This window comes from Watersipora subatra, chromosome 3 (assembly GCF_963576615.1).
Source record: "Watersipora subatra chromosome 3, tzWatSuba1.1, whole genome shotgun sequence".
Classification (NCBI taxonomy): Eukaryota; Metazoa; Bryozoa; class Gymnolaemata; order Cheilostomatida; family Watersiporidae; genus Watersipora; species Watersipora subatra.
This window is the reverse complement of record NC_088710.1, coordinates 59,934,579-59,960,027: the sequence shown is the minus strand read 5'-3', so window position 1 is coordinate 59,960,027 and position 25,449 is coordinate 59,934,579. Positions and strand designations below refer to the sequence as shown.

Genomic DNA, 25,449 nt, shown 5'->3' with positions numbered 1-25,449 from the left:
AATGTTTAAACAGAAAGCATAAGTGGAATGTAAAGTTGTATATAAAGTAATAGAAATGGAATAAGGGTATATGATGTTGAATAATGTTGTAAATAGATTTATATGTAAGCCCTATATAAGTATATGTAAAGTATTTTGTACACAAACTAATAACAAAGGAAACATATAATAATAGAAACATAAAAAAGGAGAAAAAGTGTTTGGAAAAAGTTCATATAGAAAATAATAGAAATAGTTTTGTTAGATAAGTGCAGTGTTTTGTTAAAGGTCGCGTAGTCTAGTCTCCTCTCTTCTACGTTGTAGGATTTTGTCATTGATAGCTGATCGAGTGATGCGCTCCCTAGCGAAGTTGTTAACAAGTAAGTCATTAATGTTTCGAACTCGAGAGAGGGAAGAGTACAGTTCATATTAGAAAAGGTTCGCTTCCTGTTACAACGGTAACATATAGAGAGTTGGTTTGTGTGAGCCGATAAATAGTAACTTTAAGATCTTGAAATTGGATTTTACTGAAAGTGCGCAAACTTTTCAGTTTTTCTAATAATAGGGAAAAGTATAGTTCAGTAAAATCTAATCTCAAGATTTTAAAGTTACTATTCTCAGTATTTTACCGTTGTAACAGGAAACGAACTTTTTCCAATATGAACTATACTCTTCCGAGAGAGCAACAAACGATATCCCAGCGGTAATTTCGGCCATAGACTAGTGAAATGTGCACGTTGTTTTCGTGAAATGCGCACGGCTTTATGGTTCTACTATCTGTCACACGGCTTTATGGGCAGTTTGTTGGCCGGTCTTAATTTTGATTAAAAAGGCTTGTCAGGTTTTAATGGCGATTTTAGGCCAAATTAACCTTTCTAGTTATGTATAATCCGATCAGATGGATAAGTTTTAAGATATTGTCGACACTTTTCAAAGACTTGGCAACATATTTAAATAGGTTTAATGTGTTTTGCATCATTATTATACTTAAACGACTCCACAGAAAAATGGTTAACTTTTTTGGTGGGATTTCGGTACAAGGGTTTGGTATGGCCTTTGATGGATACTTTTAGGGAGTTGTGTGCACATATACATTTATCATAAAGCTCCAAAACACTCGCTTCGCTCATGTTTGGTCATGGGTTGCCATTGGCTGGTAGTTGCCATCTAGTAGTTGCCATTGGCTAAGTTTCTTTATCCAATGAATTTGTGTAACTTAAGCTAGTTAAAATATATATAATACTGTTTTTCATCAGTTTTTCATTTATGTACTTGATTTCATTGAAATAGATGTAACAGTGTGGCTAACATGATGATTTCTTATCATTATTGACTGTGTTCGTTACACTTATCACAGCCTAGTCTACCCATACAAAACTCGCAAATCATGTACATACAAAGATGACACAGAGAGTTGCTTTCTTTCTTTGAGATGATGCATCCCTCTAATAGCCTTGCTTACCGTTTTTGCCTGACAAGCCACGATCAAACTTCCCACTAGTAATCAAAGAAACTGTATCTTCAGCTGTGCCATGCCATAGAGGGCTGTGTTCTACTTGGCCTTCCGTTTTACCTAGTCGCTTAGCCACATCCTTCCGCAATATTATGTAGTGCTGGTAGAGTGTTGGATTTTGAACACGTTTTATCTGGAAGAAAATACCAAGTTAACAAAAGCACATACACTAGCATTAGTGGAATTGAAAAAACAATTGAAACAGCTGTAAAATGCATAGAGGCGAAGAAAATTTCCAATCTAACTTCACCTCTCTGAGTCACGAAGCAAAATGTTATTTTAAACTTGTAGGAGTTAGCGAGAGATGGAGAACCCAGTTTTGGAGGCTTAAAAAGCGCAATACGTCACCACATCAAAATGGTTGAGAAAATGAGTTGGTCCAGAGAATGAATGGCTTCTGCTACATAGTAAACACACACAGAAGAGAATAGCTTTTAATATAAAATAAAATTGTGTAACCATTGTAGACTGAGGAGTCGTCTGCAAACCAGTAAGGCGCCAATAACACAAAAGAGATCTCTTCTTGCAAAAGTGAGGGATCAACCGCTTAAACACCAATAAAGTGAAAATAATACCTATCAATATAATAACATGAATATATATATAATACAATATATATATATATATCAATATAATAGCTGTAATACCTCTCAATATAAGAAGAGTAATAACTCTCAATATAATAAGAGTAATACCTTTCAATATAATAAAAGTAATATATCTCAATATAATAACAGTAATATCTCTCAATATAATAACAGTAATACTTCTCAATATAATAACAGTAATACCTCTCAATATAATAACAGTAATACCTCTCAATATAATAACAGTAATACCTCTTAATATAATAAGAGTAATACCTCTCAATATAATAACAGTAATATCTCTCAATGTAATAACAGTAATACTTCTCAATATAATAACAGTAATATCTCTCAATATAATAACAGTAATACCTATCAATATAATAACAGTAATACTTCTCAATATAATAACAGTAATATCTCTCAATATAATAACAGTAATACCTATCAATATAATAACAGTAATATCTATCAATATAATAACAGTAATATCTCTCAATATAATAACAGTAATACCTCTCAATATAATAACAGTAATATCTCTCAATATAATAACAGTAATATCTCTCAATATATTAACAGTAATACCTCTCAACTTACTAACAGCTGTATTTCTCAACAAAACAAAAGTATTAGAGAAACAAACCTCTAACACTGCACTACCGCGGTTTCCTAGAGTAGCCATGAAGTTTTTTTCTACTTCCTGGTATTCAACAGTGCCAGGAACCAAAGCTTGCTCGGTGTATGTATCCAAGGGAGCTGCCCAGTGTGATGGCATTTCCAAACCTGCAAGTAGTAACTACATTTTATCTGCAGCCCTTTCACAAAATACAATAAGGAAACATGTTTTAACAAGGAAAAGTAGACATGATGATGGTCACATGTATTTTTATGGTCACAAGTTCACAAACTTGCAGTCCAAAATACCTTGTGGCTTGCTGAGGTCTTTTCTAGCGATCTTAAATTTTTCAAGGTGAAGAGTGCCTTCCATTTTTCTTAGGTCCAATATCGCTTCCCCATTGCTTGTTTCATATTTGAAGACAGCCTGAGGGTTCTTGATATATGTCTCTTCTAATGCCTGCATTGTTAAATAATATCACTGATCTTGTGTAACTCTGTATTCCTGTAAGACTGCATTAAAATATGGCAAACAACTACATGAACTCCCTTATGCAGCTGATCTCTACCCACAAAGTATGAGAACCGATGCAACAGACGCCAAAGTGCTTCTAAAGGTTGAAGTACAAATAAAAGCTGGCTATTACCTATAGTCTCAATCAAAGCATGTGTTTGATGTACCGTAAACTGTGCTTGTGAGCAAGACATTCACTCACCTTGTTAGTAACATTATCAAAATTGACCCAATCTGCGGATGCATCCTCATACTTCCATTGGATAGCACGTGCTATCAAGACTTCCTCCTTCTTGTCGTGTATCTTCTTCTCGATCCTCTTCAACTCTTTAACTATGAAATCACTCATCATAATGAGTTGTCTGTTGAGGCCAACCATCTTTATGTTGCACAGGCGTTTGTCAACTTCAAGTTTCACATTCAACTTCCTCGCCTCTGTCTGTAATCTTTCCAGCTGAAAGAACAGTTTAACTATTATAAATATAATTCTATTTGCCTTCTAGCACATAGCAACCACTTCTTTACTCTTCTTCTGTCCGTCAAACACTGTCAGCCAAAACATCAAAAAAGCATAAAAATATAGATTCACACATACACGCACATATGTACATACATATATATATACATACACATATATATGCCATATACATACTATAAAGCCTATGTACTATAAGGCATATATATATATACAGTATATATATATATATATATATATACAGTATATATATATATATATACAGTATATATATATATATATATACAGTATATATATATATATATATATATATATATATATGGGCGTGTTCATAAATAATAATTTGACATTTAGAGTTATTTGATGCCAACTACATATGCACATTTGCTACCATTATAAAATTCTTTGAATTAATTGATGCAGTACTTTCTTGGCTTTTAGATAATATACAATTTACTGCTTTCAAAATAGTAGTTCTGGAGCTATGAAGTGCAACATGCGTAAATGATGGGACATCACAAAATGTCTCATCATTTACACATGTTGTATACAATTTTTTTTTCTTTTCTGTACACTTATTATGTATGTCAAAATAACAAAGGCACCGAAATGCTGATCGCCGAAAATACTTTCACAACGCCTAAAAGAGACATGATGACAGATTTCTTTCAGTTCAGCAATTCTCATGTGTAAAACGGTAATCTTTTCCCTTAAAACCAGTAGCAAAGTTGAAGTTGCGATCCCTTCATACAAAAGGTCCAGTGGTCAGACCACCTCTCTTACGCTGCTAACAAAAATTCACTTCACAACGAAAACAGCATTGTTTGGGTTTTCTTGCTGACTTAAGTTAAAAAAAGTTTTAAACAGGTCCGCTAAAAGTAATAGGGAAAGCAAAGACAGAAAGTGATAAGTGATAAAACTTAAGCGATAAAAATTGAAATTCAGTAAAATAGTTAAAAATACATACTAAAACTTAGCTTTAGTGTGTGCGTTTAGTAAGCTAAATTTATTTGAAGTGAATTCAAAGTTTTTGTTATGCGTACGTCTGTCTTAATGGTAAGAATTTTCTATGGTACGTAGTACTGCTCATAGAGCATTGTAATGTTACATTTTACAGATCATAGCCTATAAATTCACTAAATATAATAAAGTTAGTGTAGGTAACTATAGTTAATAAGGTTAACATACCATTTGGCTACTAATTTTTATCATGTCCAGCACTTCGATAAAATTTTGACGATTTTCACCAGGATATGTTTGCATTATATAATTACTATGGTTTCTGTATCCCCTCATACGATTTTTTCACAATACCATGCCAGCCCTGGAACGGATCAAAATCGTATCTTGAGGGTGTGCTGTACATACTAAGGCATAATATATATCTACTATATAAACGGCAATCGTTGTCTGTCTATCTATCTGTCTGTCCGCTTTATAGAGTACCGTACTTTTCGGACTATTAACCGCTACTAGATATCTAGGGCGCATTAACGAGAATCTCCGGTTAGCACGCCTCTATATATAACCTATTCATCATTTGCCGTTTTTACACAAAAATGACGTAATAATTACAACTCATGTACTTTCTTTTAGCTTCTTGACACGCGATGCTTTTTTGTCCTCGACGTATTAGGGCTGATTCGTTTTCGGCAAAACGATATCGACAATAGACTCTCTCGATATTAGAATTAAGCGATTAAATTCTATTAACTCTATGAAACACGATGCCGTTTTTCTGAACCTCTATTTCTGGCTTTTCTTAAGGTTCAATTGCTAAATCGCCGTTAAGGTCACTACTTTTCACGCAGACGATTGTATTACCACGAGTAGGAATAACATCTAGATTCTCTCACCTTTGATAAGACAAAGGCACTACAATATTTTATTTTTACATAACATATCGCCGTACCAGTATTGTCGTATTCAGAGTTTTGATGGATAGCTGTTGGTGGAACAGTAACTTTTTTTATACACACATTTCTATGCAAGAATTGTTATTATTAATTCAACATATTCATGAATTTTATTTTGTTTTCTCAGTTCGTATTAATTGTATCATTACCGAATCATCTCATATTGTAATCGTAGCAAAACAGACTCAATTTAGCTATTACTTGCTAATTATTTCACTGTTACATCTAAACCCTTTATAGTCGTTTTATTTTTAAAATTTATTTGACCTGCACGAAAATTTTTTCTCATGATATGAAGTTTAAAATTTGTTTGACAAAGTAAGTTTGAAAACCTTTCAAGTTGTTTTATGTAGAATGGCAAATGTTGTTATATGTTAAATACAAATCAATTTTCTGTTCAGTTTTTTTATTACCCGGGCAACGCTGGGTTGTACAACTAGATGTATTAGCTTACACATATTTCCTGTTAAACCTAACCAGTTAGTTTTTCGTAATTAATTTCACATTTTACAACAAACATTTGCAAGATTACTGTAAGATTTATCATGTAAGATTGCAAGTATCAGTTATTCTCCACTCTCTTATATTTACATACCTTTACATACTTTGAGAAATATATATATAGATATATAAATTTAAATTCTCTTATTACATTTATAAACTTCTTATGACTTTTGAAGTTTATAATATAAGTTTTTTAAAGTTTGTTTCATCATTGTTATTATTTCAACTTGCATTCTTTTAAACATAAATTGAGTATCGTGTTTGAAGTTTAAACATTATTCATTTCCCTATCACTGTTATTATTACTTGATTAGTTTCCAGTCTTTATTATTAATATTATTATTTTAATCAACCATTTTTGGCAGACGTTGTTCTAATAAAATTTCAACTACAAAATACTATGATATTCTGTCATATTTTTTAGTATCGTCGTATTCAAAGAATTGATGGATAGTTTCTGGTGGGACAGTAACCTTTTTATACCCACACATTTTTATGCAAGAATTGCTACTATTAATTCAACATATTCATGAATTTTATTTTGTTTTCTCAGTTTGTATTAATTGTATCATTACGTATCATCTTTTATTGTAATTGTTGCAAAACCGACTTAATTTAGCTATTACTTGCTAACTATTTTAAATTTACATCTAATCCATTTTACAATTGTTTTATTATTTTTAATTTATTAGACTGGCAGAAAACCTTATTCTCATGATATGAAGTTTGAAAAGTTACAGTTGTTTGACAAAGTTTGATAAACTTTACAGCTGTTTTAATTTTCTCTCAAATTATTTATTTATTCAATTATTATTTATCACAAAACACTTTTCTCATGATAGGTTACCTATCATATTTTCTCATGTTACCTATGCACATGTAGTTCGAATGTTAGAATGGCAATTGTTGTTATATATGTTAAATACAAATAGATTTTCTGTGCAAAGACTTTTTTTACTACCCGGGCAACGCCGGATAGCACAGCTAGGCTTGAGGCCGTGGCGTCACTCGGGGATGCGCAGGAGACTTTTTTCGCCCCGAGTACAGGGAGAGTCTCCAGGCACGGCTTTACGGATAAATGAGTTGGCGAATGCGAGGCGATTGAGTGCTAGGCGATTGATTGCGAGGCGATTGGTTGCGAGACGATTGGTTGCGAGTGCAAGGTGATTGATTGCAAGACGAGTGCGAGGCGATTGAGTGCGAGGCAATTGATTGCGAGGCGAGTGGGAGGTGATTGCAAGGCGAGTGGGAGGTGATTGCAAGGCGAGTGCGAGGCGATTGATTGCGAGGCGATTGATTGCGAGGAGAGTGCAAAGCGATTGATTGCGAGGATAGTGCAAGGCGATTGATTGCGAGGCGGGCCGATTGATTGCAAGGCGATTGATTGCGAGTGCGAAGCGATTGATTGCGAGTGCGAAGCGATTGATTGCGAGACGAGTGCAAGAGCACGATTGTCAACTGCGAGGCGGGTAAAGACTGGTCAGCCGAGGCGGGGGCTCAGCGGCAGAAGTGTACGATTGTCAACTGCAAATATAGACGGGTATGAACAGATGCATGAATCTAGAATATTTACTAGATTTTACACACATCTAGCTGTAAAACACATTGCAGTTTTCCATTGTTCTCCCCAACATTGACATGTATATGTGCACGCATACTCTGAACAGGATAACGATTTCAGTAGACTGTATATTTAGAGTTGTTTTACAGTATGAAAGACAACTCTATATAAACCTTATGCTGCACGTGAATCTGTTCCTGTAGGCGGGTAATGCAGCTAGTATATATATATATATATATTAGAGCTGCAAAATGATCGCGTTAATTAAACGATTAACTGATCAATACAAATAAACGATTAACTGAGTTGGGCCAATTAATCTTCAATTAAAATGCAACCGAGGTGCTGATCTTGATGTGGTTCCTTTGCTTTGTATTGTATAGTACCATATGTTAGTAATACTAACGTAGCAGGTTACTACCATTTAATTTACTAACAAATAAATATTATGACAAGCAACACTTTCTTACCAATAAATTACAACCACAATTATTTTGCACTCAACTATGAAAACACAAAGTGAGTCGCTAACATTAAACTTGTTTATACAATGCAATGCACAAGCGCCGTGCCGATCTAGCCGTAAAGCCGGGTTCCCATATACGTCGCAAAGCACCGGCGACACACCGCAGGCTATTAGCGATGAAATGGGAAGGTGTGCGCCGAGGACCGCTGGTAGTTGCCGGTGGCATCGCAATAGTTTAGCGCTGTTCAAATTTCGCAAACGGCCGCAGGCAAAACCTTCCCGAAATGCACTGTACGAGTAAAGGTCACCATTATAGGAACAGCATGGCGAGCGAACATTTTATTTGATTACGCAATTATGGTTACGATATTATTAACGATGTGGCTTTTATGTGAACATATCCCGCCGAGCCTAGCGTCGCAAGCGTTTTGCTGCGCCTGTTACCGCCGGAGTCTCGCAATCGATATGGGAACCGGGCTTTACCGTCGGAGTCTCGCAATCGATATGGGAGCCAGGCTTAAGCATCTATGTTGTTAGCTGTTCGAACATGTTTCTAGGTAATAGCAACAAAAGCGATTTTAGTATTATTTAATATTTATCTTACAGTCTATTTTTGTTTATTTTTAAAAACTTTTTTAACTAAATTATACATGTATTTTCATTTTTCAAAAAAATCACAATCATATTTCAGTTTCAGAATATTAGTACTATAAGATTGAGACTTCATTGGAACATGAAAGCAGAAAACTGTCTTCCACCCTAAGTAGCGCATTTCTGTAAGTTGTTGGAAGCGTAAACAAGAAAGCGAAGTACAGCATATGCCAGAAAGAACTTGCCTACCACCACAGCACATCATCATTAAGACATATTTTAACTACACGTAATTCTCATCCTACCGCGCAGAAATCATCACCAGCTGTCACAGACAATAACTACTACTACCGTCCCCTGCGAGTGGCTACTCTCTAAAGCTGGCAATATTGTATGTAGGAAGAGGGCATCTCTTTATTCAGATAATGTGAATAAACTGTGCTGCCTAAAATCTTGGCTGACTTAATTATAGCCTTTCATAGACAGTTTTCACACTCATAATAATTATTAGATTGTAACTTAAGTACATTGTACATAACATGTACTACTGCTAACAATTGTCTCAAATATAATTAATTTATATGTAGCTGTATTATGTGTTTTTGAATATGCAGGTTTTTACTAGATTAATTCTAAGATTAATCGAAGATTAATTGGGTCAGACCAGCTATTAATCGCGATTAATTTCTATAATCGTTGTGCAGCTCTAATATATATATATATATATATATATATATATATATATACTAGTATATACATACTAGTTATATACATGTATGTACTAGTTATATATATATATATATATAACTAGTATATATATAGACTAGTATGCATATACTGGTCTTTAGTATATACTAGTTATATACAAGTTATCAGAGCATACATATAGTGGATAGAAGATACATATACAAACTACATGTATATATAAATCCAAAGTATAGGTTGTTTGTTGCAAAGTTTCAAAGTATTTATCAGAAAGTATAGATATTTTTCTAACACTTGAGATTTGTGTGTTGTTTTAGGCGATGTGACAGCCAGACCATTTTCAGAATAAAATTAGCCAAACTTAATCGCGGTTAAAACGCTCAGAAAAAAATATATTTATTTCTTCGGAGTGTTTCACTCGAGATCAATTTTGCCAATTTTCAACTTAAAACATCTTGGTAGTCACATCACCTAAAACTGTAAACAAATCTCAGCCCAATAGAAAAATATATATACTTTCTGATATTTTTTGAAACTTGACATAAGTAAACATTTACGACCAATGCAAAAACGCATGCTTTACATCTAATCAGTCGTTTCATTTAAAAAACTTATCGATTGTAGTCTGCGACAAGGTATTTTGTTGACAAAGATCAACAGTGTAACTGATTGTAGAAACAGATTTTAATTAGGTATTATAGTCCTTGCACTCTCTCGTATCTATAAAACGTCTGAAGACATCTAAAGCATTGTTTGCATCAGCCATGGTAGGTGGATCAGGTTCATCAATCTCAGCCTCATCCTCTCTATCGGAATCATCCAGAGTACCACAAGATGTCACGGACTGCACAATCTCTGCATCACTCAAATGCTCAGCAACATTAATGTCTGCAGCAACTTGAATTTAAGGAAAAGTAACACTATTTTTAAAACATTTGTTAGGCACCCTTGACAGTCATAAATTTAGCCCTTTATCGGGTCGAGTTCATGATAATGTAACATCATAGGTTCATCAAGATTACCTACTTGCTGTCACATTTGATGTAGGATCTATGGTGTGTAGTACCAGATTTAGATTTCTCACAGTGTCACCTTCTTCATTATTATCAGCAGTTGGATTCACATCTGTTTGATCAAGGTTGGTATGACCAAGCCCATGGTGAAAACAGTAGGCAATCGTTTCTTTCGTGACACGTTTCCATGCTCCGTGCACCCAGCGTATTGCTTGTAAAACATTGATAGATGCATCTGGCCTCTTTCCATGAGTGTCAATGAAATCAATGGTGAGTTGAAAAACTTGCTGATGATAGTAAGATTTAAAAGTTCGAATAATTCCTTGGTCCATAGGTTGCAGCACACTTGTGTTATTGGGTGGTGTAAATAGAAGCCTGATTGATATAAGCCTATTCATAGTTGGGTGCGCTGGACAGTTGTCAATGATGAGACGCACTTTTCTGTTTTTTCTGGTTATCCGACGATCAAAATCTCTCACCCATGTTTGAAAGATGTCACTCACCATCCAAGCCTTCTCACTGTGGTAATACTGACATGGAAGGTTAGTAACATTTTTAAAACAGCGGGGTTTTCTGAACTTTCCTGTTACAATAGGAACTTCCTTCTCGGTGCCCAACATATTAGCGCAAAGAGTCATAGTCTGTTTTTCTTTTGACAACACCCTCCACTACACTTCTCCCCTTTAAAGTGCAACGTTTTGTCGACCAAGAGCTTGTAAAACAACCAGGTTTCATCCATATTGAATATGTCATCATACTGTAAGTGTACGTTTGAAGTAATGGAGTCAGCACCTTTTCCTTCCATTTTTCCACCTCTCCAACATTAACTGCAGCTGGCTCTCCAACAACTATCGGACTGCCAATAGAATGCCTTTTCTTCCACCTGTCGATCCAACCGCGAGAAACAGTAATATCCTTTCCTAAATCCTGTATAAACTTGTTAGCCTTTTCTAACAAAATTGGCCCATCGATAACCACGCTTTCACTACGCACTTGTCTAAACCAAGTCAATATTACACCATCCAAATCATCGTGCGATGTTGAACGATCTCTTAGCCATGATAAACTTTGATCACATCACGATCTTATTCATTCTTTTTGTTCAATCCATGTTGACACTGAACTTTTTGGAAGATTTTCTCTTTTTGATAATGCTGATAGCTTTTATCCTGCTTCGATTTCCTCAATTACTTCAAGTTTGTCTGAAGGTTTCCACGCTTTTCCTTGCTTGCGTGAGGCCATCGCAAAGCGGATATCTGTTGTAGCGGACGCCAGGCACGAACCTATTTGTGACATTTTATCCTTATGTATCCGCATATAATCACTGTTACATGTATTTTGCATGATGTGTCTATCTTTATTAAATTTTTATCGCTAATACTTTCTAACGTTTAAAGCTTGGCCGTAAGTAAGCGAACATTTTAGCGACCCTACTAATCATTTTTATATGATTTCTTATTCGATTCCATTATACGGTACAAAAGAAAATATATGTACACTAGAAATTCCACTGTCATACAGCCCACGACCAAAGTGATATTGGAAAAAAGAAAGGGTACTGATGGTTGAGAAATGCAATATTAGCAGTCAAATAGGATAACTGCAATGGTAGCTGTAATGTACTGGGTGTTATTATATACAACAAATAGCAATAATGAAAGGAAAAGATTGTATGTTTATATCTCTCCTCCTGCAAAAAAAGAAATGCAATATTGGCCAATATTAGAAGTAAAATGCACTGATATTATTAGAATAACCAATATTATTTATATAGTAATAATAAAAAACCAATGCACAATTTTGTTTACATTTCAAAACGACATAGCTAACAATATCACGAAGTTGTGATATTTATGTAGATTTTTAGAAAATCTGTACGACGTAGTCATTGTCCTGTAGTCATCCAAACTTATAATTAATTATTGCAATAGTCTCATTAGAACCGTTAGAAAAAATATCATCGTCATGCCTTTACTTACACTGCGTTAGATTTTTAGAAAGTCTGTACTACGTAGTCATTGTTCTGTAGTCATCCAAACTTATAATTAATTATTGTAATAATCTCATAAGAAACGTTAAAAAATATCATCGTCATTTGCTTTACTTATACTGCGTTGGACATCAGTTAGAACCGTTAGAAAAAATATCATCGTCATGCCTTTACTTACACTGCGTTAGATTTTTAGAAAGTCTGTACTACGTAGTCATTGTTCTGTAGTCATCCAAACTTATAATTAATTATTGTAATAATCTCATAAGAAACGTTAAAAAATATCATCGTCATTTGCTTTACTTATACTGCGTTGGACATCAGTTAGAACCGTTAGAAAAAATATCATCGTCATGCCTTTACTTACACTGCGTTAAATTTTTAGAAAGTCTGTACTACGTAGTCATTGTTCTGTAGTCATCCAAACTTATAATTAATTATTGCAACAATCTCATAAGAAACGTTAAAAAATATCATCGCCATTTGCTTTACTTATACTGCGTTGGACATCAGTTAGAATGGGAAGGTACTCAAATGTGTCGGCAAATGAAAATGAAAAAATTGAAATCGGCAAAAATGAAACGATTTCTGTACTCCTATGTTAATTGCCAAACCTTCGGCAATTCGACAATGCTATAGACCGGTGAAAAGCGCACGTTACTTTTTCATAAAATGCGCAAGACTTCATCGTTCTATTATCTGTCCCTCGGCGTTTCAATTTTCGGTCTTAACTTTTATTAAACCAAGCTTTTCAAGTGTTTTGTGGCGATTTTCGTTGAAATTAATCTGTCTGTTTGTGTATCATCCGATTAGATGGGTAAGTTTTAAGATAATACCGACGGTTTACAAAGACTTGGTAACATATTTAAATAGGTTTAAATGTGTTTTGTATTGTTATTATACTTTAACGACTTTACATAACGATGCTTAAATTTGTTGATGAAATTTCTTGACGAGGGTTCGTCTTATTGTTGATGAATAATTTTCGTAAGTTGCGTGCACATGCATTTATCATAAAAAACTCCCACACTTCGCTCCGCTCGTTTGGTCGTGGGACTATACGCGTATAGAAAGCGCTCTTGTTAGGAGAGCAGAGTAGTCGCACCTCCGTGACTAATGGAAACTCCTTCGGAATAAATTGAACAAAAACCATGTTTGTACCTTCGGCAAAAAACTGCTCGAGTTAATGATGTTAAGTACGAGTTATCTAAAGCAATTTATCATTGCGTGGAAAAGAACCAAACAAATCCATTCGAGTTAACCATGTGTTCGAGCTAACCGAGGGCGAGTTATCCGAGTTTTACTGTATATATAACTAGTATATATATATATATATATATATATATATATATATATATATATATATATACTAGTTTTAACCCTGTAGAACCCAACCATAGAACAGATAATAGAAAAAATACCTCCATCAGTTTCCTGTGCAAGGAGAACAACTAGAAAATCCATTGGATCTTTTTTTTTAAATAGGATTTTTTCAAGGAGTAGTTTCAACATGTTGCACATACGCAACATTGGGCAGCAGATGACATCAGACACGTAACACTGCACACGAAACAATTTTTTCCAACAGAGATTCACAACAATTTTAAAGATAACTTATTATTTATACAATGAGACTTACACCATTATCACACATAAGAATTAGTAAGTAGTATCCAAGACCAGCATTGGAAGATATGAGCTATATTTTGCGTGCAAAATCTCGATAAAGTCATCACTATATGTGATACTCTGTGAAACAGTTATGGCCTTCCGTGAAGCAAAGCCGAACATCACATTTCACACAAATTGTTGTTGTGAAAACTGACCAATGTCTTCGCCTATGGTTGCCTCGACTACTACTACTAGCCATAGTTATTCTATATAACATGAATAAAAAACTGGAACGCAACAATAGGCTCTACAATCATTGTATCAGCTCAAGCTACAAGTAGCATGAGTAGCCTATGAGAAATACTATAATAAACCGCACCACCACAGATACAGTAGTAGAAAATGATAGGTATATTATTATAATTATAGTATCTGGTTGGTTGGTAGGCCTGGTATAGTTAGTAGGGCCATAGTAAGGTAGGCCTACATTGTAGTTTGCAAATAGCAATAAGGCTACCAGTATTGCTGAAGATCATAATTAGCCGCAATTTATATTAGGCCAATTAGTAATGCCAATAACTAACAATTACATGACCAAACTAATTATTCAAAAAAACACAATAACCAATGGAAAGTATTAACAGTGCCCAGTGTAGCATATATGCTACACACCTCAATTGATACTTAAAAAGTTACCTTGTTTGGATTCTACAGGGTTAAAACTAGTATATATATATATACTAGTTATATATACAGTAAAACTCGGATAACTCGCCCTCGGATAGCTTGAACACATGGTTAACTCGAATGGATTTGTTTGGTTCTTTCTCACGCAATGATAAATTGCTTTAGATAACTCGTACTTAACATCATTAACTCGAACAGTTTTTTGCCGGAGGTATAAACATGGTTTTCATTCAATTTTTTCCGAAGGAGTTTCCATTAGTCGCGGAGCTGTGACTACTTTGCTTTCCTAACGAGAGCGCTTTCTATATGCGTGTAGTGTACATGTATTTTCCCCCGTACCGTATAATGGAATCGAATAAGAAATCATATAAAAATGATTAATAGGGCCGCTAGAACGTTCGCTTACTTACGGCCAAGCTATAAATGTTAGAAAGTATTAGCGATAAAAATTTAAAGATAGACGCAGCATGCAAAATACATGTAACAGTGATTATATGCGGATACGTAAGGATAAAATGTCACAAATAGGTTCGTGCCTGGCGTCCGCCACAGCAGAAATACGCTTTGCGATGGCCTCACGCAAGCAAGGAAAAGCGTGGAAACCTTAAGACAAGCTTGAAGTAATTGAGGAAATCGAAGCAGGACAAAAGCTATCAGCATTATCAAAAAGAGAAAATCTTCCAAAAAGTTCAGTGTCAACATGGATTAAACAAAAAGAAAGAATAAGATTGTTATGTGACCAAAGTTCCTCATGGCTAAGAGATCGTTCAACATCGCACGATGATTTGGATGATGTATTATTGACTTGGTTTAGACAAGTGTGTAGTGAAGGCGTACCTATCGATGGGCCAATTTTGTTAGAAAAGGCTAACAAGTTTCTACAGGATTTAGGAAAGGATACTACTGTTTCTCGTGGTTGGATCAACAGGTGGAAGAAAAGGCATTCTATTGGCAGTCAGAGAGTTGTTGGATAGTCAGCTGCAGTTAATGTTGGAGAGGTGGAAAAGTGGAAGGAAGAGGTGCTGAATCCATAACTTTAAACGTCCACTTATGATGACATATTTAATATGGACGAAACCGGGTTGTTTTACAAGCTCAGGGTCGACAAAACCTTGCACTTTAAAGGGGAGAAGTGTAGTTGAGGGAAGTTGTCAAAAGAAAAACTGACTATGGCACTTTGTGCTAATATGTCGGGCACGGGAACGAAGTTCCTATTGCGACAGGAAAGTTCAGAAAACCTCGCTGTTTTAAAAATGTTACTAACCTTACATGTCAGTATTACTACATTAAGAAGGCTTGGATGGTGAGTGACATCTTTCAAACATGGGTAAGAGATTTTGATCGTCGGATAACCAGAAAAAACGGAAAAGTGCTTCTCATCATTGACAACTGTCCAGCGCACCCAACTATGAATGGGCTTATATCAATCAGGCTTCTATTTACACCACCCAATATCACAAGTGTGCTGCAACCTATGGACCAAGGAATCATTCAAACTTTTAAATCTTACTATCATCAGCAAAATTTGCAATTCATCATTGATTACATTGACACTCATGGAAAGAAGCCTGGTGCAACTATCAATGTTTTACAAGCAATACGCTGGATGCACGGAGCATGGAAACGTGTCACGAAAAAAAACGATTGCCTACTGTTTTCACCACGAGCTTGGTCATACCAACCTTGATCAAACAGCTGTGAATTCAACTGCGGATGATAATGAAGAAGGTGACACTGTGAGAAATCTAAATCTGGTACTACCCACCATAGATCCTACATCAAATGTGACAGCAAGTAGGTAATTGAGGTGTGTAGCATATATGCTACACACCTCAATTGATACTTAAAAAGTTACCATGTTTGGATATTACCCACTTCCCAACACATCAAAATGAATCAGAAATATATTCTTTTCATAAAATAGTAAATGTATAAGCAAACTTACCTTCTTTTATGTAGAAATAAGAACAAAGAAATAACCAAGATACTAGTTGAACATTTTTGGGGCAGCCATTACAGGAAATGGAAGTCACATGACCAAACTAGTCACATGATAGCAAATCTGCCATTTCATGTAGCATATATGCAACATTGGGTATTGGTCATGACTGTCAAAACTATGATTTTTTCTAAATTATAGTAACTATGACCAGTCAATGTACATGTAGCATATCCGCTAAGAGGGGTTATACAGGGATATACTTGAAGTCAGTCTCGAGACTAGACATCGTAACCATAAAGCAAGCTTCAAAAACAGCAGCAAAAACACAACTGAGCTTGGTAAGCCCCCTTGGAACTTGAAAAATAACAGCATAAACTTCAAAACAAATTGAAACATCCTGCAAGTTTTTACAAAAGCAGATCTAAGAAATGCAATATTCGCTTAGCAGAAAAGTTCCTTATTATTGGCAGGCCAAAAGCATCTACACTCAATAGACGATCAGCAATTACATCAACCTGTCCACACCCCAAAAATTACCTTCTCTCTTCTTTTAGAGCTAACCCATCAGCAAAAGGCAGTACCACCAGCCAACCAAGCGGAACACCAGCCAATCAAAAAAAAGAGAAAGAACATCAGCCACAATCTTGAATTTTAGTAGCAGCGTGATGATTGACAAGAGAGGCGATGAAACTGTCAGTAGCTGCAGAGATAAGTAAAACTATTTTCCATAACTAGTACTATTTGCTCCAATTTCTTGTAGAACTCTTTTATTTTAGTATTACTTTACTGTATTATTTATAAAATAGTAGAAACCTAGTTGCAATTATATATACATACAGTGTATATATAATTACATGTATGTTAAAGTGCATCGAAGTACATGCATGACACTTTTTATGTTAATGCCAACAAACAGTATGCAGAGAACCTTACCTGAAGTTCAGAGAGTTTGCTAATATTATCACGGTCCTCCATATATGTGGGCTTATCACGCCACATGATGGTAGATAGGGCATTCCTTAGCCTCACATTGATATCCTCCTTGCATGACTCTATATCAGCATTGGTGTTACCATAGATGTCTAACTTTAGCTCACTTTTCACGCTTGACTGAGCATCCATATGATGCGATACCCTCCGACCTTTAGGCTGCTGATATGGGTCTTGTTGTGCTGGGTAGTCACTGCTCGAGACTATAGAAGACAAGGAGAATAATATAAGGACATAATATATAATGGTGCTGCATCTATAAACTAGTGATACGGAGGAGGTATTAGAGTATTAAAAAAGATATAATGGAGTGATGCAGACCGTATCATATGGTATAGAGATTATAATATAATGACACAGTGTTATGATAGTGCTACAAATGATATAAAGGAGTAATACAGAGATTATAGTATGATGATAAAGTGTTATAATAGTGATACAAATGTTATAAAGGAGTAATACAGAGATTATAGTATGATGATACAGTGTTATAATAGCGCTACAAATATTATAAAGGATTAATACAGAGATTATAATATGATGATAGTGTTATAATAGTGCTACAAATGATACAAAGGAGTAATACAGAGATTATAATATGATGATACAGTGTTATAATAGTGCTACAAATGTTATAAAGGAGTGATACAGAGATTATAATGTAATGATACAGTGTTATAATAGTGCTACAAATTATATAAAGGAGTGATACAGAGATTATAATATAATGACACAGGGTTATAATGGTGCTACAATTGTTACAAAGGAGTGATACAAAGATTATAGTATAATGATACCGTGTTATAATAGTGCTACAAATATTATAAAGGATTAATACAGAGATTATAATATGATGATACAGTGTTATAATAGTGCTACAAATGATACAAAGAAGTAATACAGAGATTATAATATGATGATACAGTGTTATAATAGTGCTACAAATGATACAAAGGAGTAATACAGAGATTATAATACGATGATACAGTGTTATAATAGCGCTACAAATGTTTTGAACGAATTATAAAGAGACTGAGATGTAGATGCATACTCTGACTACACATTAAAAAGCGTGATTAATGGTTTTATAGTTCAATAATTGTGGCAAAACCTACAACAAGAAATAAAGGTTTCAAAGACTGCAATACAGAGGCTGTAGCTGGACTTTAGCAAGAAGGGTCAATATACACAACATTTATGTGAGTCTCCAACTTGTATCAGGTGACAACTGTTGAAAAATCTGATTTCAATGTGCTAACAAATGGCAGACGTAACAAATGTGCTTATACTTGACTTAGATAGAAATCCTCATGCAGTAAGAATATGAGAGAGTAAAGCGGGAATATAACAGACTGGTGATGAGGACATCATAGAGTGGTACAGAGAATACATAGAGTAACAGCTAGCTGAGTGTACAGTAAAGGAATTTCTAGTAATTGCACTGTGATACAGAAGAATAATATTATATGTTATGAGGAGTTATGAATGGTACTGACCCCCTTGCAACCAGTCGGAAACTTTGACAGCCAAACGAGTCCACCACGGTTCCGGTTTTTCAATGCATTTTTTCATTGATCTAACAAAGCTGTCCACCATCTCAGATTGATATATGACGACATCTATTCGTTGTAATAAACTATGTGGATTATCAGACAGGTACTTGAGAATAGCTTGCAGTATCACCTTGGCCATTTCTTTTGGATCCGCTCCCATAGCACCTGCAAACATAGGCGCAATATATAAATGAGGAAGACATGCAATTGATATTTGAACTAGAAGTACAGAATATAGCAACAGTGTTTTGAGTGTCTGCTACAACTGCACCATCTTATCTAGTGAATGCAAATGTAAAAAAACATGAATATATCTAATAAAGGTAACCAGTTAGTGCGTCTGATGAAAGTTATGGGTTGAATGAGAACAGGTGTGTGATTTTCAGATTAATCAAACAATAATTCAAATATGACAAATATCATCACTAATATAATGTGTGTCCGCTAATAATGATTGACTAATAAAATGAACCGCAAACATAAGTTCAGACACTGTACTAGTAAGTACTCTGTTGATGTATTCAGTACAGACATTGTACTAGTAAGTACTCTATTGATGTAATCAGTACACACACTGTACTTATAAATACTCTATTGATGTTATCAGTACAAACACTGTACTAGTAAGTAATCTATTGATGTAATCAGTTCAGCCACTGTACTTAGAAATACTCTATTGGTGTAATCAATTCAAACAATGTACTAGTACATACTCTATTGATGTAATCAGTACACACACTGTACTTATAAATATTCTATTGGTGTAATCAGTACACACACTGTACTTATAAATACTCTATTTATGTAATCAGTTCAAACAATGTACTAGTACATACTCTAATGATGTAATCAGTACACACATTGTACTTATAAATACTCTATTGATGTATTCAGTTCAGACACTGTACTAGTAAGTACTTTATTGATGTAATCAGTACAGACACTGAATTTTAAATACTTTATTGCTCTAGCACTCCCAGTTCCAAGAGCAGGTATTGCTATGCAGGTTATTCCTACATAGCAGCAAATACACATATTACCAGTTCCAAGTGCAGGGAATGCAATGGACGTCAATCTACTCCCATCACATTTTTCTAGGCAGCCGGACAAAAGCTTTTTCCATTTATCATTGGAGCCTCTACAGGACTGCGCATTAACATGAAAAATATTTTGCGCAGAGAGGTTTCCACCGCTGCTAACCCAGATCCCATCTCGTGTAGCTGCAAAATATAAAAAAAGAATATTTTCCGACCTTCTGGTGACTGTCAAACTACACTGAAGGCACTATTACAGAGGTGTACTCAACTTACGTTGAGAGCTTAGTTGTTGAATCTCCTGTCGAACTGCTGGCCCAGCTTTAGCCAATAACGCCTGAGTAACTCGCCCTACAAATTGAATTTACTTTACAATTATTATCAGTAATAGGTACAACTTTCAGAAATTGGTCAAATGCCAAGAACCAGATCCACTGATATATCACTCGACTAGCATGCTTGGCAGTCCCGTGCACCGTGAGAGATCGTAATGAGTAATCAGCATGTGCATAATTAATTCAAGCAGAGGCAAGGCAGTCGAGTGGCTTTGGTGGTTAGCACGCTGGCCTGTAAGTCAGAGTATCTGAGTTAAACTTCCATGTGAGGCACCTTTTTCCGATCACACTTAGCATGGCATCAGGCAAACGGATAGACACTGGTCTTATTGTATTAAAGACTAGTTGAATACCCGGAATTGGATAATAAAATAATTACCCAATGACATTGAGTAACCCAGTCTAGTAAAGCTAGGAACTTAATATAATAAGAAGCCAGCTTGTTACGTTATGCATAATGATCTATAATGCAATCATGAACTTCGAGTGTACTAAACTATTCTCGCAATTGATGCGTAAGTATGTGCCCTATTATTCCACAGTATGGCAAAGGACAGGTAGTATATTGGGTTAGCTATCCAGTCTGCAGACCTGAAAGTGGACTTGACGATGAATTGGCTATTTTATATACAAACACTGAGATTTATATATAAACTAGCTAAACGCCCAGAGTTGCATGGGTAATAAAAAGCCAGCTTTTAAACAGTAGCAGGTAATGCCATTGCCATTGTGCAAGTTTTACCATATCTTCTCAATTTAGATAATTTAGGTAACTTACTATAATAAGAGCCGTGAAGCCAACTATAGTGGCGTTACACATCACACAACGTCGTTATGCATTTTAAACAATGAGCACGATTAATCTATTGTATTGCAAGTAACCCATGTGGCTTATTGGATTAGCTCACTGCCTCCAGAACTGGAGGCCGACTTCGAATCCAGAGCAAAGTGTATTTTTAATTGCTGAAACTTCATCGCCACTACTGGACGCACAACAGACAGATCAACAGACAAACACCAATATTTATATATAGATTACCAATCGATTGATGACAAGACTATCAATCAAACGGAACTATTACAATTGTACTGAGCATTAAAAATAAAACTTAGCTAAGTAATAACTAGAAATTCCACTGTCATACAGCCCATGACCAAAGAGATGGCCAGAGATATTGGCAAAAAAATAAAGGGTATTGATGGTTGAGAAATGCAATATTAGCAATCAAATGGCTCTGCAGTGCAATAGGATAGCTGCAATGGTAGCTGTAATGTACTGAGTGTGGGTGTTATTATATACAACAATAAGCAATAATGAATGGAAAAGATGTTTATATTTTCCCCCTGCAATAGGAGAAATGCAATATTGGCCAATATTAGAAGTAAAATGCACTGATATTCTTAGAATAATCAATTTTATTAATATAGTAATAATAGAAAACCAATACACAATTTTGTTTACATTTCAAAACGTCATAGGTAGCAATATCGAGAAGTTGTGGTATTTATATAGGTTTTTAGAAAATTTATTTAAAAAGTGTTTGGTCATGACAAACAACAACAATGAAAGGAAAATATTACACGTTTATATCTCTCCCTTGCAATAGGAGAAATGCAATGTTGGCCAATATTATAAGTAAAATGCACTGATATTATTAAAATAACCAATATTGTTAATATAGTAATACAGCAATAATAGAAAACCTATGAGCGTTCATGCGTCTCGAAGATTTCTGCAAACTGCAGCAAAATAAAAGCTGTTATAAAAGTGTTATAAAGCTGTAGGCCTAATTTACTGTAATGTACATTGGTGTGCATAAACTTGGAATCACATTGTTTTGTTCACTCTATATCGAATGGATTTTCCATTTGCTTTCTATTTTCCCGCCAATTATGATGCCATGCCAGATATTATATATCAATCTGATCAGCAGAAGATGTGCAGTCTACACAGCAATCAAGACTTGGACCTCCAATGGCAGTCTTAAACCCACCTACTCTGCTGGACGACCCAAGAAGACGACTATCCGTGAAGATCGGTACCTGGTACGAAGATCCCTCGCTGACAGACATCTGAACAGTACTCAACTTTGTAAGGAGATCAAGGACAACAGAGATATTGAGATTCACCCCAGTACAGTGCGAAGAAGACTGCTTGCAAATGGTTTGAAAGGCTGCAAGGCAAGGCGCAAGCCCTTAGTTTCTGAGAAACAGCGAAAGCGTCATCTAGAGTGGGCTAAAGATAAACGGTTCTGGACAACAGCCCAATGGCAAAGGGTCTTGTTCAGTGATGAGTCAACATTTACCATCCAAAACCACTCTGGAAATTGTTATGTGAGGAGACGACCTGGAGAGGAGTACAGCCCGGCTTGTACGCTACCAACCATCAAGCACCCTACTGGAGTCATGGTATGGGGTTGCATGACAGCTTTTGGTGTGGGAAGACTCTCCATTTGTGAAGGCATGTTGAATGGAGACAAATACATCAAGACCATGGAAGATGTCATGCTTCCAAGTGCTCGGAGCCTGTTCACCAGCAACGACCAACCCTAGTACTACCAGGATGACTATGCACCCTGCCACCGTGCCAAGAGAGTCAAGGAGTGAATGACCAGAAGTAATGTGAGGGTAATAGACTGGCCAGCACAAAGCCCTGACCTGAATCCCATTGAAAATCTTTGGCAGCGTATTGGTGTGATAGTCAGCAAAGATAAACCAAAGACAAAACGGGACCTCATAGAGAAGATTATTCATGCTTGGCATCACATCATCACTCCTGAAGAGCTCAGAAAGTTGGTAAACAGCATGCCTCGACGGTGTCAGATGGTGATCAAGAACAAGGGCTGGCCAATAAAATACTAATGCTCAGCTCAAGACACCTTACCAGTCCTTCTGAAGACCAACAATAACCCAACGGCCCTTTTCAGGGCCACCAATTTGTATAAAAGAGTTTGTTTGTATCCTATTTTATCAATTTTCACTAACAACATTCATAGCCTGCAATAAGTCTGCCTTTCGGTAGATCCACCCCAGCGATAAAAATCTGAGAATATTTTCGAATATTTGGCATCATCTTGTTCTTCAGAATTTTCCCTTTCAAATGATATATATATTGATGGGGTTGAGGCACTTAACTCCAAAGAATTTCTTAGACAACAGCATATAAACATACATATTTGAAGATTTAACTGGTGATTCCAAGTTTATGCACACTACTGTATGTAATTCAACAACAATAAAGAAATATGTTTATTATAACTCTGAAATGCAAAATTAGAAGTAAAATGGCAAGCTACTGTGTACTATACACAGTTTGAAAGTTGGTTGCGTTGAATGTAGAATGGTTTTGATAAGCGATCTTTAACAGAAAGCGAGTAGGAGCATTCACGCGTATAAAAATGTAGCAAAATAAAAAATGTTCTCGTCATGAAGGGGCGTTGTAGTTCGGCCCTAGCTTGTACATAAGTTGTAAAGAATTTCGGCTAACGTTTCAAATAATGAAACCTTCGGTGATTGGACAAAAAACACAGGCTGATAAACTGTGTACCACAATTTCGTACCTGTAAATCGGTCTACGCCTCAAACGGTCTACGTTTATTACAGAAACCTTCGAATAAATTCGAATACAAGTAAAAAATGCCATAGACTGATGAAATGAGCACGGTTTTCTCGTGAAATGCGCACTGCTAAATAGTTCTACAATCGGTCGCACGGCTTTATTGGCGTTTCAATTTTCGGTCTTAACTTTTATTAAACCGAGCTTTTCAAGCTTTTTGTGGCAATTTTCGTTCAAATTAATCTGTCTATTTGTGTATAATCCGATCAGATGAGTAAGTTTTAAGATATTATCGAAGGTTTACAAAGACTTGGTAACATATTTAAATAGGTTTAAATGTGTTTTGTATCGTTATTATACTTTAACGACTTTACATTCCGATGCTTAAATTTTTTGATGAAATTTCTTGACGAGGGTTCGTCTCATTGTTGATGAATAATTTTCGTAAGTTGTGTGCACATGCATTTATCATAAAAACTCCCACACTTCCGCTCCGCTCGTGTGGTCGTGGGACTACTTCAATTGTGTCATGCTATGTACAGTGGAGCCTGCCATACGACATTAATGCATTCCAGCGTTGGTATCGTAAAGTGAAAGTGTTGTATAGAGGGGTATAGAAACAAATAGTAATTACCTAATGCAAACACCCCTGGTAAAAACATCAAAATTTTATATAGCCCTACGTATTGTACATATTAAAAATTAGTAAAAAAGTAGTATATTAACCTTAGTAACTATAGTTACCTACAGTAACTTTGGTGCATTTAGTGGTTATGATCCACATCCAACATCGTTATTAATCTTTACCCTATGGCTAACAAATTAAAGTTACCGTGAAACCTCTAATTGAACACCACCTCTATTTGAATGCCGCCTCCAATTGACCGCCACCATAGTGGAAGGGTTAAAAAATAGAGCGCCATGGCGGTCAATTAGAGGTTTTACAGTATATATGTAATTATATAGCTACATGTATATATGTATAAGGAAGTAAAGTTTATAGTAAACAAATATACAAACATGTATATAAATCTCAGTATTTGTCCATCTGTCCAGTATTAGCAATAAAGTTGTAGTAAGGAAAAAGCTGCTTTACAGAAGATTCGATCATGGAACCTCAGGTTCTAGAGGCGTCTAGCTTAGGGATTAGACTACGGCGTTTAACAGAGCATAGCAATCGATATTGGGGAAGATATTTATTACATTGGTTAAAATATGCATAATAATGCTGCATCACACATAACGAAAAAACCGTAGAACACGGATGTCGTAACCCTGGGGTGCACTGCATAAAACAAGTTGGAACAAA

At 35.4% G+C, this 25,449-nt stretch overlaps 1 protein-coding gene across 1 annotated transcript in view; it reads right to left on the bottom strand.

Annotated features, from left to right (window-relative positions):
* Window positions 1-25,449, bottom strand: part of LOC137392123 (protein mono-ADP-ribosyltransferase PARP14-like) — a 57,662-nt gene that overhangs the window by 4,762 nt on the left and 27,451 nt on the right. The window contains exons 14-21 of the mRNA XM_068078752.1: window positions 20,526-20,600; window positions 20,256-20,435; window positions 19,159-19,380; window positions 17,606-17,865; window positions 3,414-3,665; window positions 3,007-3,157; window positions 2,726-2,865; window positions 1,442-1,625 (exon numbers count right to left, since the gene is read on the bottom strand). Coding sequence (XP_067934853.1) covers window positions 1,442-1,625; window positions 2,726-2,865; window positions 3,007-3,157; window positions 3,414-3,665; window positions 17,606-17,865; window positions 19,159-19,380; window positions 20,256-20,435; window positions 20,526-20,600 — 1,464 coding nt within the window. The remainder of the gene's footprint in view (window positions 1-1,441; window positions 1,626-2,725; window positions 2,866-3,006; window positions 3,158-3,413; window positions 3,666-17,605; window positions 17,866-19,158; window positions 19,381-20,255; window positions 20,436-20,525; window positions 20,601-25,449) is intronic.